Source organism: Candoia aspera, chromosome 4, assembly GCF_035149785.1.
Source record: "Candoia aspera isolate rCanAsp1 chromosome 4, rCanAsp1.hap2, whole genome shotgun sequence".
Lineage (NCBI taxonomy): Eukaryota > Metazoa > Chordata > Lepidosauria > Squamata > Boidae > Candoia > Candoia aspera.
Window position 1 is genome coordinate 75874773 of NC_086156.1, and position 14829 is coordinate 75889601.

General features: G+C 38.9%; 2 protein-coding genes across 3 annotated transcripts in view; both read right to left on the minus strand.

The window, feature by feature from the left end:
- The window catches only part of MED1 (mediator complex subunit 1), a 249068-nt gene that overhangs the window by 130411 nt on the left and 103828 nt on the right, over positions 1-14829 (minus strand). The gene's annotated exons all lie outside the window — the stretch shown is intronic.
- FBXL20 (F-box and leucine rich repeat protein 20) overlaps positions 6545-14829 on the minus strand; it is a 67722-nt gene continuing 59437 nt past the window's right edge. For both annotated transcript variants that reach the window (XM_063300629.1, XM_063300628.1), the window contains exons 12-15: positions 13581-13625; positions 12251-12307; positions 10638-10850; positions 6545-9505 (exon numbers count right to left, since the gene is read on the minus strand). In XM_063300629.1, coding sequence (XP_063156699.1) covers positions 9398-9505; positions 10638-10850; positions 12251-12307; positions 13581-13625 — 423 coding nt within the window. In that variant the 3' untranslated portion in view covers positions 6545-9397. The remainder of the gene's footprint in view (positions 9506-10637; positions 10851-12250; positions 12308-13580; positions 13626-14829) is intronic.

The window sequence follows — 14829 nt, forward strand, 5'->3', positions numbered from 1 at the left end:
CCTGGAATTGTGGAGGATGCTGCAGGGCCACCTACTTTGCCAAATTCTTTCTCTATGAAAACACCCAAGCAAAGTAGAGCTTTGCTTTTCAAGTGCTTATGAATGGTTAGCTCAGGGTGATAATGCCAGAAACTATTAGGTTGTAAAGAAATTTCTTTTGCTTCTGCTCTCCATCCTTCCCTCAACCAAAAAGCAGACTTGTCTCTGCCCTCCATTGGATTGCAGTGTCGTCACTGTAGCTTTCTTTGATTTTTGACATTGGATGGTTTCAGTGGGAGAGGCGCCAGCTGCTTTTGTGGGCTTCTACTAGAAAATAGAGTTAGATATTGATAAATCTTGTTGGAGAAATCCAAGAGAGTTAAGCTAAGGTCATACAAGAAAAGACTATGTAACAATCTTCCTTAAATATCAAATTACTGCATGTTTTAACTACCAGGGCAGTCAAGGTCACTTCTCCAGACATTTGACAAGTTGTTTTTTTCATTTGTAAAATATACAGATTGTGAGATATTGAATGTCAACTCTTGCCAGCATTTTGATTTAAAAAGCCAATCAAATATTGAAAGGGGTGGTTGAGTGATTCTCAAATAAAATTTAGATTGCACTCAATCATTTGCTTATCTAGGAGTAACCACTAGTGACCTCAACAGCCCCAACATCTGAGTAAATGTGCACAGAATCTTGCTATTAATATATTTGATCTGTCAAAAAAAGAAGTGCCTGTAAACCATTAGCTCTGAAGTCTTTTCATAAGAAACATTTCTACACTCATTTGGCTTAAACCATTATTTCACCTACTAGTATTAACTGCAATCTTTTTAAAACATCTATTTTATTTGGATATTGCTGTTATTTGTCTAAGCCTTTTTATATTAAAACATGACTGTATCTTACTGCCATCTGTTACCAGCTGGGTAGTTTTTTGTAATGATTTCTAAATCCTTCTGCACAGTAGGAAAGCAGCAGCATAATTATAAAGTAATCAAGTGTGCCTATTTTTATGCCAGATAAACATAATGTATTAATGCAAACACATATGAAGTGCTAAGTCAGTAGAACAAAGAGAGCATAACTATCCCTTCGAACAGTGATCTCAGTTTGTAATGCGCAACTCCTTTGATGTCTAAAAAACTCATGCCTTTCCTATGCAAAGGGAACCCTGCTAAAGCTTGAACGTTCGGTATTGACCTGGAGAGTTGGCAACCTTAATATTTTAATCAGTTCTCAGATACTGATGAAAGCTTTAACACATAACCTCAGCTCAAGGCTCTCTTCATACACTGTAATTTTAAAGTGTGTGCTTAACTGTACAGAGTATGAACAAAACACACTTGTTTCAGGTAGGTATTGGTTGGTAAATGTACTGTAGTTGGCAGATCCTGCTAGCAATACTATACAATGCAGTAAATCTAGGTCTGCCCTTTGTGAAGTGGGAAAAGACCTAGAATCACTCCAGGGGAGTTATTTTGGACATGTAAACACATTACCTTTTAATTAAGGTATATTGATTTTCCATCTTCACGTACACTGTTTTTTGCCTGTTCCTTTCATGTGGTGGTAGGTGGGCTTGATAAGAATACTTGATAGACCTAGTGTTAACTTCCAAAAAGAGTTAACGCTTGTAGCATAACACTGATTTTAGAACTCCTATCAAATATATTACACTCCTTTTTCCATTATTTCAGAGCATAAGAATTCCTTGTCCATTACCTATGACACAAAAATCCAAATTAATTCTGGACCTATTTGCAATAAACAGAAGACAGTTTGAAGAAGAGTTAAATTACTCAATCTGTTCCTCCGAATCTCTTCTTGGAAAGCTTTTCCTCATAGTGACAGAATGCCAAGCATTTGGAACTAGTTTTTTTTTTTTTTTTGCAACCAATTTCCTACACTATGAACTTGACCAAGGTTATGTTATTTTAAAATGGAAAGCAGCAAACTGATCTATGTGCATATTCTAGTTTTAGTAAATTGGCATTATGAAATCTGCAACGGTTTCCAGGAGAAGCAAATACAGAGACTCCATGTTCTTGAAATACACAGATTTCTGTAGGGCCTATACTTAGGGGACTAAATGGCATGATTCCAACTTGGATGTCTAATATGAACAAATATATTAGGAGAATTATGCTCCACATATCCAAGTAGCTTTTTTTCCACACTGAGCAAGATATCAGCAGTTGTACAAAGGCAACCTTAAAATTTAAAAACAGACACTCTATTGTTCCAGGAGTGAAATGTTCAATAAAACATTTAATTAAAAAGTGCTTGTGTGAGTGCTTTGACACTGGTTTCCTGAAGGAATTGGCTGAATTGCACTATACTATTTTAGGGTTCTAAAGTCTAAAGACATTTGGCATATAATCCCCAAATAGCCAGCTTTTGGACAATTAGTAGTACACCCTATATGACTACACCATTATGGAATCAATTAGTCAGAGAAGTAATGGGTTACCCTTCACTAAATGTGCTCCAGTTGGAGAAATTAATCTGTCTTTTAATTTGGCATCAGATTAAATCTGAAAGTTGGATTTGCTACATTTTTTAAAGTTAATTTTTCTATCTCTTGGGGGATTTGTTTTAGGATTGTGAGATATGACTGCATTAGCACACTTTGAGCATTAGATTCTATTGACTCAGTAGAGCTGCAGGTTCATTCATATCATTCATTGAAGATGTATTTTCACTCCCAGTACATTTCCTGTTTATAATGCAAATGGATGTGTAATTCAGTTGATACGTAAGAATTATGTTTTCCACAATATGTGACATAGGATATCCCTGGAGAGTTGCATGTAATTTTTGCTGAGGCACTAGTTATTACTGTTTAGGTACAGACATAGCCAATGCCAATATTAATATTTTGACATCTCAGGTTATCATGATTTCAAATTAACTAAGAAAGAAAGGATGTAATGAATAAAAAATACAGTAATCACAATGACCTTCTAACTGCACAATTTTCAATACATTCAGCATTCTAAAGCGGGGAATCTCCCCCACCATTGCTCATGTTCGAGGCAGGACAGAAGAGTCAGATGACATTTCTTGTTGGAGGATCCCTGTCATCCCCTTTCAGAATGACTTGTAGGAGAGCTCAGTAGGAGCACCCTTGAGAAAGATAGGAATAATGGATAGGTATATGAAACTATGTATAACTGGTTGAACCCAATTGGAAACTCTCTTGTGGTTTTGGCTTTTGATCAATAACTGGGTGGGCTTGACTCTGATGTAAGTGCAATGCACTGTATATAATGTTATCCTACCACAGAGCCAGGATGTCCCTGGGGGTGGGATCTTATACCTGAATGGCCCCTTCTCTTTGCTAGAAACTATTTTCTGCAGACCTACATGCTGAAGGCGGCTTTGACTGAGGCATGTAAAGTAAGCGTATTGTGTTTTACAAAAGAGGACACAGAAAATTATGTATCAGCTGTACAGGTATCTTTAGGAGGCATTTGTGTCAATGTGGGTAAGGTGGCTATACTTCTAACAGAGTGGGCCTATTTTGGGCCTTGTAGGCTACTTTGATACAGAAAACGTAACCAATGAAGCTCTGCAGCCCAGGTGGATCTGTGGAAGGAATTGAGGCGGCTATTTGAGGTTCTGAATTCCTCTGTTCATCTCAAATAGAGCTTGATAGCCCATCTGACTTCCAAGTTTTTGCCAAACACCCTCTAACTACACTTTAGAGTTGAGACAGGAGGGGAGAATCAACTCCTGACTCTAGGGGAAAGGCTGAATTCATCTTAGTCAAAGGTTGGATATAGGTGCAGTAATGGGGTCCAGCTGGATTATACAGAATGCATTGGTCTTAAGAGGCATAAAATAGATCTTTGAGTCATGTGGCACATTGGGCCCAAGCCAGGGAAATCAGCCCTCTTTGGTGTCAAAAATGGCTCTGAGGTGCTATAAACTGGGTGATAGTTGTCTTTTATTATTATTAGAAAGGGCAGATCCTTCAGAGTCTGCAAACATCATTTTCCTGATCAATCTATGGGGACCAAATCAGTAGATCGTATAAAAAGGTAAAGGTAAAGGTTTCCCTTGACGTAAAGTCCAGTCGTGTCCGACTCTAGGGGGCGGTGCTCATCTCCGTTTCTAAGCCTTAGAGCCGGCGTTGTCCGTAGACACTTCCGGGTCATGTGGCCAGCATGACGACACGGAACGCCGTTACCTTCCCGCCGAAGCGGTACCTATTGATCTACTCACATTTGCATGTTTTCGAACTGCTAGGTGAGCAGGAGCTGGGACTAGCAACGGGAGCTCACCCTGCCGCGCGGTTTCGAACCGCCGACCTTCCGATCGGCAGGAGTAAATGTGGATGTCCCGGGATATATGGTGGTAACTGTCAACTACATGAATACCTTGGGAGCTGATAAAAGTTGAATGGAAGATAGTGGGTGCCTGGAGAATGTCTAGATAAACCCATCTTTTTCCTTGAGGCATTCTATAATGGATGTGTTTCCATCCTGAACCTGTAGTATCTGATATGGCAATTTACTGATTACATATCTAAGATAGATGTGTAAACCTTTTTTTCAGGAATGAAGAATGTGAAATACGGGGTCTTGAGGGACCTGCTTGATTGCCTGTGCACTGAGGCAATTTATGACCTTCAGGAATAGATGTTTGGTCTTCTTATGAAACTTGTGGGAGGGCATAAAGTAACTTGGTTTGTATGCACTGAAGAACTCTACCATGGCTTTTGTTACACGAGGTTCCATTATCTGATGTTATTTGGTTACACTGGTGGGCAAATTCCATTAGCCTCCTACTTACCCAGTTGGTTTTTGCCACTCATCACCACCCTGGTTCCTCATTCAATCCTAATGATTTTGTTATATGCTTCAGACAAGGGGAAGCACAAGGCAGGCTTGTTAGCCACAAAGATAATCTCCACTATCTGTGGGTCCACAGGAATCCTTGAATTGGGGTTCCCCGAGAGTTTGGGTTTTACAAAATTTACTGACCTGGGGTAAGTCTGAGTGTGTGAATTCTGGGACTGGCTATTGGTGGTCCAGAGATTGTTCCCCTCCTCCCTCTTCTTGAATGGAATTATCTAAATTATATACAATCAGAATTGAAGACAGCTTTATTTGGATATTCAGCTCCTTCCCCTCTGAGGGCAGCCTGGGCCTTGACATCTGCAGTAAGGAGAGGAGGCCTATGAGGAGTGGAATAAGTGCAGACCCACTCCCCTGCCCCCACCCCTGATCAGATTGGGAAGACTCTAGAGCATTTCCCATCCTCTTCACCCCTTATGGTTACTGATGCAGGCCACGTACAGAGATCATGGCTTTTACTGGAGAATAAAAGGCTGAGAGAGTTTGGAAGCTGTAGTTCCCTTAACAAAGGGCAATGAGGAGAAACAATGCCTAGCACTGCTGATTTCCACCACCCCCACTGCCCAGGCCATCTGGCTACCCAGAGATGGCAACAGGCTCTCTAGCAGCTATGCTGGTCACATGGTTTGTGGCTAGTGACTCAGCAATTATGGTGTTGGCGAATGTCTCTTGAAGAGATTGTGGCAATGAGGTGAAGCAAGAGAGTACATTGGCATGTCAATGCATTCTGGCCTCAGGGCCCAGTCCCTCACTATGGAAGCATTCTGACATACCTCTGGACCTAAGAGTTCCTGCAGAGAAGGGGGGAAAAAATCAGGACAGAACGAGCAGCTAGGTGAGAAAGGTAGAGATCTGCCTGAAGATCAAAGGTGTCCTGTACAGAGCTGATGAACATACATGCTCCCTGGAGAATGGCAGAGCTAGAACTAGGGATGGTGCAATCCCTTCCCTTTGGAAGCATTATCAGAATTTTTTAGCCCTGCCTTTGGAGAAAGTGGAAGATATCCTACTGTAGAATGCCATGGCTCCATTGCAGGAAAATTATTTTAGCACAACATCTTAGAATAAATTATCAGTCACAAGACTGTTAAATTCTATTTCTTCACTCTGATCTTTTTTGTGCAGCAGTTTAGACAGTCATACATCTTCATCCAACTCAGCTCCTAATGACCTAGATACTCACTGCTAGCAAGCATAGAACTGAGTATGGACAACTCAGTTTCTCAGAGAATGGGGAATTTTCATCACATAATACACTCATCAAACCTCACCCGATGTTTGTCAAAGCCAAGATTTTTTCTATTATTATTAATCATTCATAATAAAAATAAGACTAATCTGCTTCTTGGGAGCAGCAGCCAGGTATCTAGGTAAATTATGGAGTAACAACACTCGTCTGTCTCCAAAGTTTTAACTCCAGAAAATGCAGTCCATTATTTACAATCACGGCAAATCCTTGTTTAATGTCATGAATGCAAGTGAAACGTATGGGATGTTTTGATGCTGAATCTTAAAAATCCATAGAAAAAGCTAGGATTCAATCTATCAATTTGCCCAAAGTCTTTCTCTCAATCCCAAATGTGACATATTTAGAGCATTTTCTGTCTGTACCCTGACGAAGTAGTCCTATGTTACAGTTAGTGAGAATGGAGCATTTAAGGGAACCATTTAAATTGAAAATACACTACACATAATGCAGCAAATATTTCCATTCATTTCAAGGGGGCTTTGCACATGAGTAACACGTGATAGACCATTATCCCCACATTTTCATTCCTACAAACAAAACAAAACAAAAAATCCAGAACATTCTAGGATTACTTTCAAAGTTGTGCTAAACACTGACAAGGTGATAACAACATACACAAGTTCCTAACTTGTTCTGGATAATCAGTGATCACCACTGTGGTGTTTGAGATTCAAAGGGAATTACACTGTAACAGTAGATCAATAATAGATAGCAATAGTTGATAATCAATAATCATATTTCTCTACTGGAGCCAGATGACTGTTTCTTAAAACTATAAATTAGAAGAGACTTTAGGGAAGAGAGAAAAGAACATTTAAAACAAGGCTTTTAAAAAAATATTTTGGAACAGTGTATACTGCTTTAAAGCCCTATAAAAACTATATATTGGTGGATCTGGAAAATTCAGTGTAAATGCTTGTGTAAGAAAGCAAGTATCTGCACAAGAGAAACTGAGAATATATAGATCAGACAAATTTCATATGGAGCAAAGGGAAAACGTATTTTCTGATCTCAAACGCATTGCTGTTTTAAGAAAAATGAAAGAACATGTCACAGAACCATTTAATAAAACAGTGGAATTCTACCCCACCTTAGTCTTTCTGAATATAATTAACTTGTGATTAAGAAAGCTTCTTTAAGATCTATAAGCTTGCAAGATAAAAATAAATTCATGTAAAATGAATTTATTTTCCAGTAGTGTGGGAGGTTGTCTGGGTCTGACTTTGCAGTTTATGCTGGGTTCTGGCTTCCAGAGGTGGGTGAAGACCACAGTCTCTTTAAAATCTGCAACTTACATGATGTAGGGAACACTTAGTTCTCCTGCCTTGCCTGCATTTCTGCCTCCCTGATCTTGGTGTCAACTGAACATTCTGAAATACTGACATTTCCATGAGAGGTTTCAATTTCCTGTATCACCAGACTGTATTGAGACAATACTACAATTGCCATGATTTGTTTTAAAGACATAATATTCAAATCTGAAGGCTGAGACGGGTGTGATTATAATGGGAGTTTGTAATCCAAAACAGCTAAAGAATATCAAGTTGGGGAAGGTCTAGACCCCAGGTTACACCTTTGAAGCCAACTGCACTGCAAGAGAAAAAAATCCTGTTGTGTAAATTATACTGTGTCAAATGCTGGCACAGAAGAAAACAAAACAGCACATCCAGTAATTTGAATGACAACAGCAAATGATAAACATTCATTAATAAGGTGTGTTCATAAAAACAGGACATTGGGCATCAGGAAAAGCGTCTGGTGACCTTTGGCAGGTGTTTTGGGGCCATGTGCATTATTTGTGAAGAGAATATTGGAATGTTGCTGAATCATTCCCACAGCCCTTTTAAACCACGTTTGGAACCAAAAATGGCTTCCAAAAAAAGCACCATAAGATAATTCCAGTGTTTTTGGAAACAGCAGCTTTGAGCAAATCAAACCAAATTCAGTAATTGTATCCTTCAGTATTGAACTGGATGGACCTTGTCAATTTTCCTGTCATGAGAGCCACTTACTTCTAAGGCAAATGCAAACATCTGATGTAGTTTCCATTAATTTCCAGCTATCTGAAAAGGGATTGTCTGAGTTCATCTAATAATGGAAGAGGGTATTTATCACTGAAATCAGAGTAACCCATGTCTGTACGGTATACTATTTCTGATTTATGAGCCACCATTCCTTTGGAGGTGATACACTAGAATACATAGGACAGAAGTTCTCCCTTCTCCCCAGGCTGCATTACTTTTTAAAAAATGTAGATTTTTTTTGCTTTTGTAACTCCAACCCATTTCACAGCTGTTTTTTCAAAGCTTGGTCTCCTAGCGGTACAAGATGCCTTTTTAAAAGAAATATTAACTTGGCATATGTATTATATGTTCAGTCATTTCATACAGCTTCAGAATTAGACATCTAGTTTATAAAAAAAAAATGGAGATACTGAGGGGAGAGGGGAAAAAAAGATCTCAGGCCTGACATTACAGATTTCTAGCTTTATCATCACAACGATCTAGGAAGCCTCTGAGCCAAATGTTATGAAAGAAGAGAAAGTGCTGAACTTCCAAGATGAGCATGCTCAGTGTATGTGACGGCACAGAAAACAAGGAAGTACAGAAGCGCAGGAATCTACATCTCACAATGGCTGTTTTAACATTCCTTAACACACGTATGATTTTTTTCTTTTTAAATAAAAAATATACCCATGGGTGTTTTGTTTTCTTTTTGCTTTGTACATTTTTCTCCCACCTGAACAGTACCTTCACGGTTCAATGTTCATGTTTGTTCCCTCCTCAGTTATAAACCTCTCCTTCCATCCCAACATCACGTTTGCTATATCTTGCTGTTTTCAATGTCAAAAGAACAACTTCTCCCCCGCTTGGAAGCAACAGCAATTCTTCTGATGTGCGAAGTGATTCAACCAACAACTCCTTCTCCCACCCGCCTCCCCATGATTTCTTCTGAGCAGGCTTTGTAGGAATGGTTTATAATTATACCAATCCACCTACGGTGTGTGTGTGGGGGGGGGAGAAAGTTCCCATTGATCCAGGTCCTCAGCTCCAGGAACCTTCAGTCTGTTGGAATAAGTAAGTACGTGTATACTACGGTGTGTGTGTTTTTGCGTGTAGCTGTGGGGTTAAAAGGGGAACAATGTTTTGCACCAGCTTCCCCTGCTTTGTTTTCCAAAGGCCCTGGTGAAGGAGCACTGGCATCATTTTGTTGGCAGAGATACTGGTGTCCACTGTAACTTCTAGAAGGGTAATTTAAATACTCAGTTTCTTTTTTACAAGGTAGACTGGCTCTCACGTCATAGGATGATGCAACATCTGCAGAAACGCTGTCTGCTGCCTCCCACAGATGGTGGTGGAGTTACAGGTGCAAAGTAGGCGTGGACTTTAATATTGGGTAAGTGGGTCTGAAAAGACAAACACATTTTTTCCCATTTAGAAAAACTTAAAGATACTGAAAATATGAACAAATATGATTGTAAACTTAAAGTTGCACATGGAGTAATACTGGACCTGTAATTTGCAGAACAAATCTCTGTAAAGGCCAGGGAGTCATTTTAAGGGAAACTAATGGGTTCTTTCCAATCTTCCCCACTTTAGTTTTGCACACATTTTTTTTTTTACTTTTATATTTGCTCTATTCAATTGGCCAGTAAAGAGAACTTCCCTTCTCTCAATTTTGCAGAAGCATCTCACTTTTTGAAGATTTGTAAAAGGCACTGCTTCATAAATGAAAAAGAAAAAAGAGGGGTGGGGACACAAACCTATATGACTGAAGGGCTATTTCACGGTCAGGCCAAGAAGTATCATTTGGTCAGCCAGCTAAGTTCTTAGGATGTTCGAACAGTGTAAGTGATGATCTCATTTTGAGCTCCTTCAAACGTGGAGCTGTGCAAGTGCTTTTCTGCACTGAGAAGGATCTGACTAGTGTGCATGAGTATCAGCATTCTCTCAAGGAAGCAGGGAATGCCCACAAACAGATCAAAGTATCTCAGAAGGAGGGAGGTAATGGGGTAGACAGAGTCAATCTTAGTTATCTATTAGAAGGACGCATTTTTTGGTAGGAAGTTACCAATGGTCACTGGGCCCTGTGAATACTTTGTAAAGTTGGAAACTAACTTTCACGTCACTCTTAACCTACCCAGGCAACAAGTCCCAGATTTTGATCTCCTATTGATTTGTCACATTTATATCCTGTCTTTTATCTCAGCCAAGGCAGCTTACATGGAAGTCTGCTCTAATTTTATCCCCTAATGACAGCCCTGCAAGGAAGGCTGGACTGAGAGAATGATTGGCCCCAGACTTCCAGGGCATTCTGTGGTTGAATGGAGACTTGAACCTATAACTTCCCAATTCAAACTGAACACTAAGTCTACTAAACTACCCATATTATGCCATATATCCTTACCTTCAGTTTGAAGAATAAGTTTCTAACTAAAGTAGTTGTGGCTACTGTTTGGGTGAGAAAAGAGTCAAACAAGTACAGGGGCTAGAACTGTATGCATATGGGTCTATTGAACAATGTCAATTTATTCTTACCCTGAGTCTCTTAATTCCAGCTCGGGTAATCTGTTGGCAGTCATACAGTTCTATCCTTTCCAGACTGTGACAGCTCTTGAGGTGTTCCAAGGAGGCATCTGTGATCAAGGGGCAGTTGTCCAGCTCAATCACCTCCAGGCGATCATGGGCACAGGCACCATTGCCTAAATGGCGAATACCATCATCGGTGATCAGCTCACAGTGTGATAAACTCTGCCATCAAAAGGGAAAACAAAGCATCAGGTGGCATTTACCAAGGTTTGGTTGTGCAGATTTTCCAGTCTAACTTACCGGACCCATGCCTCAATTATCCTCTACAAACTGTCCTTCAGAAATCCTGCACAATATTTTAAGGCCCTCAGGTGGAAATACACAGGCCACATGGATCCTCTTTTCTTCAGATAAGAGTCCCTCTGGTGGGAGGAGATGGGCCATGACAAATTTGATAAATAAATAAAAATAAACAAACCCCAATTCTGGATATATTTTGGGTAGCATGCCAATCCCTCCCTTTGCAAATTTATTTATTTAAATAATCAATAAGGCCGCCCATCTCCTCAAACTGACTCTGGGTGGCAAACAAGGGTTAAATCCACCACCACAATAGTTTAACAAAAACCTAACGCCTGAGGCCATACACAATCCAACTCATGAAAATAACATATCTACATTGACCAGCAGAACTTGCCTAACCACAGGGGCCAGACACCTGGGGGAACAGCCAGGTCTTTAATGCCTTACAAAAGGCTAACAGGGTGGGGCCATCCTAATCTCCAAAGGGATGCTGTTCTGTAGGGCACGCGTTGCCTTCCCTTTCTTCATATCCCTTTTCACGCCCTAATGGAAAGATTCCCAGGAAGACCAGACAGTTTTTATGGGAACCATCTTCTTCAGGACTCAAAACCAGCCATCACATGTGCAGTAGCTAAATTTTGTGCTACAGCAATGATAATAAGGCAAAACCGGTTAAAGAAGTAAGGATTTTTGCTTACTTTTCTATTTTTATCAATATTTTGTTTAGTTATCTTTTAATAAATTTTTGAGGATATATTTTATAATATAGTATTACAATATAGTATTAATATAGTATTAATATATTGGATCTACTAATGTTTAGGTAAATAAATATGTCATTATTGTAATAGGGAACTACAGATTATATTATAATTATTTTAATTTACAGTTGTCTATATATAATTGTACTCATTTGACTTATTTCAATTTTGTTATTTTTATTAATTTTATCTTGCTGGTCACTGACCGAATAAACATTACTACTTATTACTCCTCCTCAGATTTCTGCAATGCCTACTGTTTCTCCAAGTCATTGCAGGCTTGGCCTTTATATAATATATAAAAGCTTCCTTGGTTGACACTCTTAATAACAGAGTTGCAGTCCTGTTCAGAGCATTTAGGAGTATCTTATTTAAGCTGGTTGTATGTATGGTATATGTTCAGCTATACAACTCAGCCTCTTAAAGGCGTTCTTCAACTAAGATACACAATAAAATATCCTCTTGGCCCTTCTGACTCACATCCCAAAATTTATAGTGCAGCTGAGAAAACTGGGTTTGGGTAAAGTCTTCTTAGCTTGAAAGAAAAATTTAACTCACCAAAACCTGGAGCCGTGGACAGTGTATAGAGAGTTGGATTAACGTGCTGTCTGTTATCTGGAAGAAAACAGAAGAGACATGTTTGAGACTAATATTATATATTGTACTCACAAGGAGTTTCATGTGTATCATTTCACTTATTTTGGGTTAGCATTCCTCCAGGCACAACATAGCTTGAAGGAGATGGTTGCTAGGAGAGGTACGGATTCTTCTCTGGTCATTTCCACAATGAGAAGTTTGGTGGGGCCAAGAGGCAAAATGTCAAATTCTCACTATAGAAAGTACTGTATTTCTAAGCCAGTACCGATGCTGAGGTATCCATAAATTAGGTAAAAATTGTCTTTCTAATTCAAATTACATAGGATTCTTCTCCTGGGAATTTAAAATTTGGGCCTCTTTACAAATAATAACTAAGAGGAATGTTAATCTGAAGAAGACATGTGAACTCAGAGTCACTTAAACACAAATGACTTATGCCTGAAAGTAATGGAGGGTTCTAGTTAAAGAAGGAACGAAAGCACTAGACCATGCAGAACTGAAATCAATCCTTCGTACTTTAAAAACTGTTTTCTTCCACTATCTTTTGTTCTGCTTGTTCCCAGGCCGATACTAAGAAAGGATACTGGTAGATGGCATACCAGTTGTTGTTTCCCCATCTTGAAAAGGCTCAGCATGTAATCTAGTGTTTTTCCTACTTATCATGTGCTTGAACCTTCTTAGGACACTGGTATGCAGCTGAACTGATTATTCTCCAAAGCAGCAGCAGGGCAGAACCTCTGTGCTATATTTTCAACTCTCTGGTAATGTGTAATAAAGAAGGGACGTATGATGTCAGAAAGCTGCATAAACACTCCTTTTTTGCTCAAAGCAGCTAATGAAGCAGAGTGAGGAAGCTTTCTGTCTAATGGTATTAACACACTTTCAAGAATGTTTGCTGGGCCAAAAAGAGGAAATGAAAGTGGACCAACTGCTTCCCACTAGAGAATCATCTTGTTCCACTTCTGAATTTCTTTACAAAGTCACTAGATATGATTCAGAGATTTATTTCAACCATCTGGCATTACAGCTGATCATGAATTTCTTTTCCTGGAGATAATGAAGGCCTATGAAAATGCCATTAGACATGGGTGACACTCCCTTTTTCAACATTACAGGAGTGGCCTAACAGCCAAATTATCACTCATAAATATTTCCTGCTTCAGTGCTTGTTATCATGCTCAAAAGCAATATCAAGCAGATTCTTAATAAATTATGATATAATTTACTTTGCATTAGATAGCTATTAACTAAATAATTAATCTAGAGAATAGGGTGAAAATGGTACAATTACCTGAACACATTCTTCCAAGTCCATTTTTTCAAGCTCGTGACAATTCTGGAGAACATACATACAAATTAAATTTTAATTTGTTTTTTAGAACCATGCCCTGATATAACAGAATAGTTTGATTTGTCCCTTGGAAATAATTTCAGTGTAAGCAGTTGGAAAACACTTACTTTAAAAATAAGGACAAAAATCAAGTTTGCCAGAGAACTGAATTGCACATAATGTATTGGACTGTTTTAGGGCAAGTTAATTTTGCTCAGGAATAAAGATGAAAATGCACAGCATTGTTTCCCCCTCTTCCTTCTTAATTTTGCAGTCAGAGTAGATTATATAAATGTATGGAAATGTCTAATTATCAAAGCAATTTGTTCTTGTTCCATGAACCATTTTTTTTCAACACCAGATAATTTCAAACTACTCACATTTACTTCAACTGGATTATACTAATGAGACACAAGTAACTGTGCATTATGGGTTTTGACTAGTCATTTATCTGCAAACGTTATTACATTTCAACTCCTACCATATTCAACCATTGGGGCCAATGGTCAAGTATGGGAGTGGTAATCTAAAAGTAATGGGGCCCAAGTCTGGGAAAAGCTGGTTATAAAATACAAAGAGTAAAAACAAGAAACATTTAGAGGACAAGGTTTTAGAATGTTTGCACTAAACTTAGATAGGGGAATGAAGTAGAACCAATAAAAAATATTAACTTGCTGCATCTTCCATTCAACCACATCAAAGCACCTGTGAAGCTATCAAATTATAATAATCTTAAAAATTCTTGGACATCCTGTCAAGCTCAGAACTCTGGTTCTTTTCAGAACTTTCCTGTTTGCACAAAAAGCAGAGGTAGGGTACATAATTTGAAAAAATACAGACTGGAAAAGAGCACTGAGCTCACACATTACTCCTCTCAGTATAAGCTAGCTTCTTTCCTGCACTGTGGGCTCACTTCTGGACTCAAAGGTAGAGAGGACTGGCTACAACAATCAACTGCAGGTGATAAAGCATGAATGGAAGAAAAATTCTGTGTTCATTCCTCTCATAGCCCCTTTTTATTTTGAGAAAGGATATATCCTGCTTTGCACGTATCTCAGGAAAGACAAGAGAATGACAGACTTTTCATATCTAGTCTGGTCTTTAATGAGCTTTCTTTTCTTCTCTGTCACCAGGACTAATCCTACCATTTAGGCTCAGGACCTACTATGCACTCAGCATTACTGATCTGGATGTGTGAGATTCTGTATCT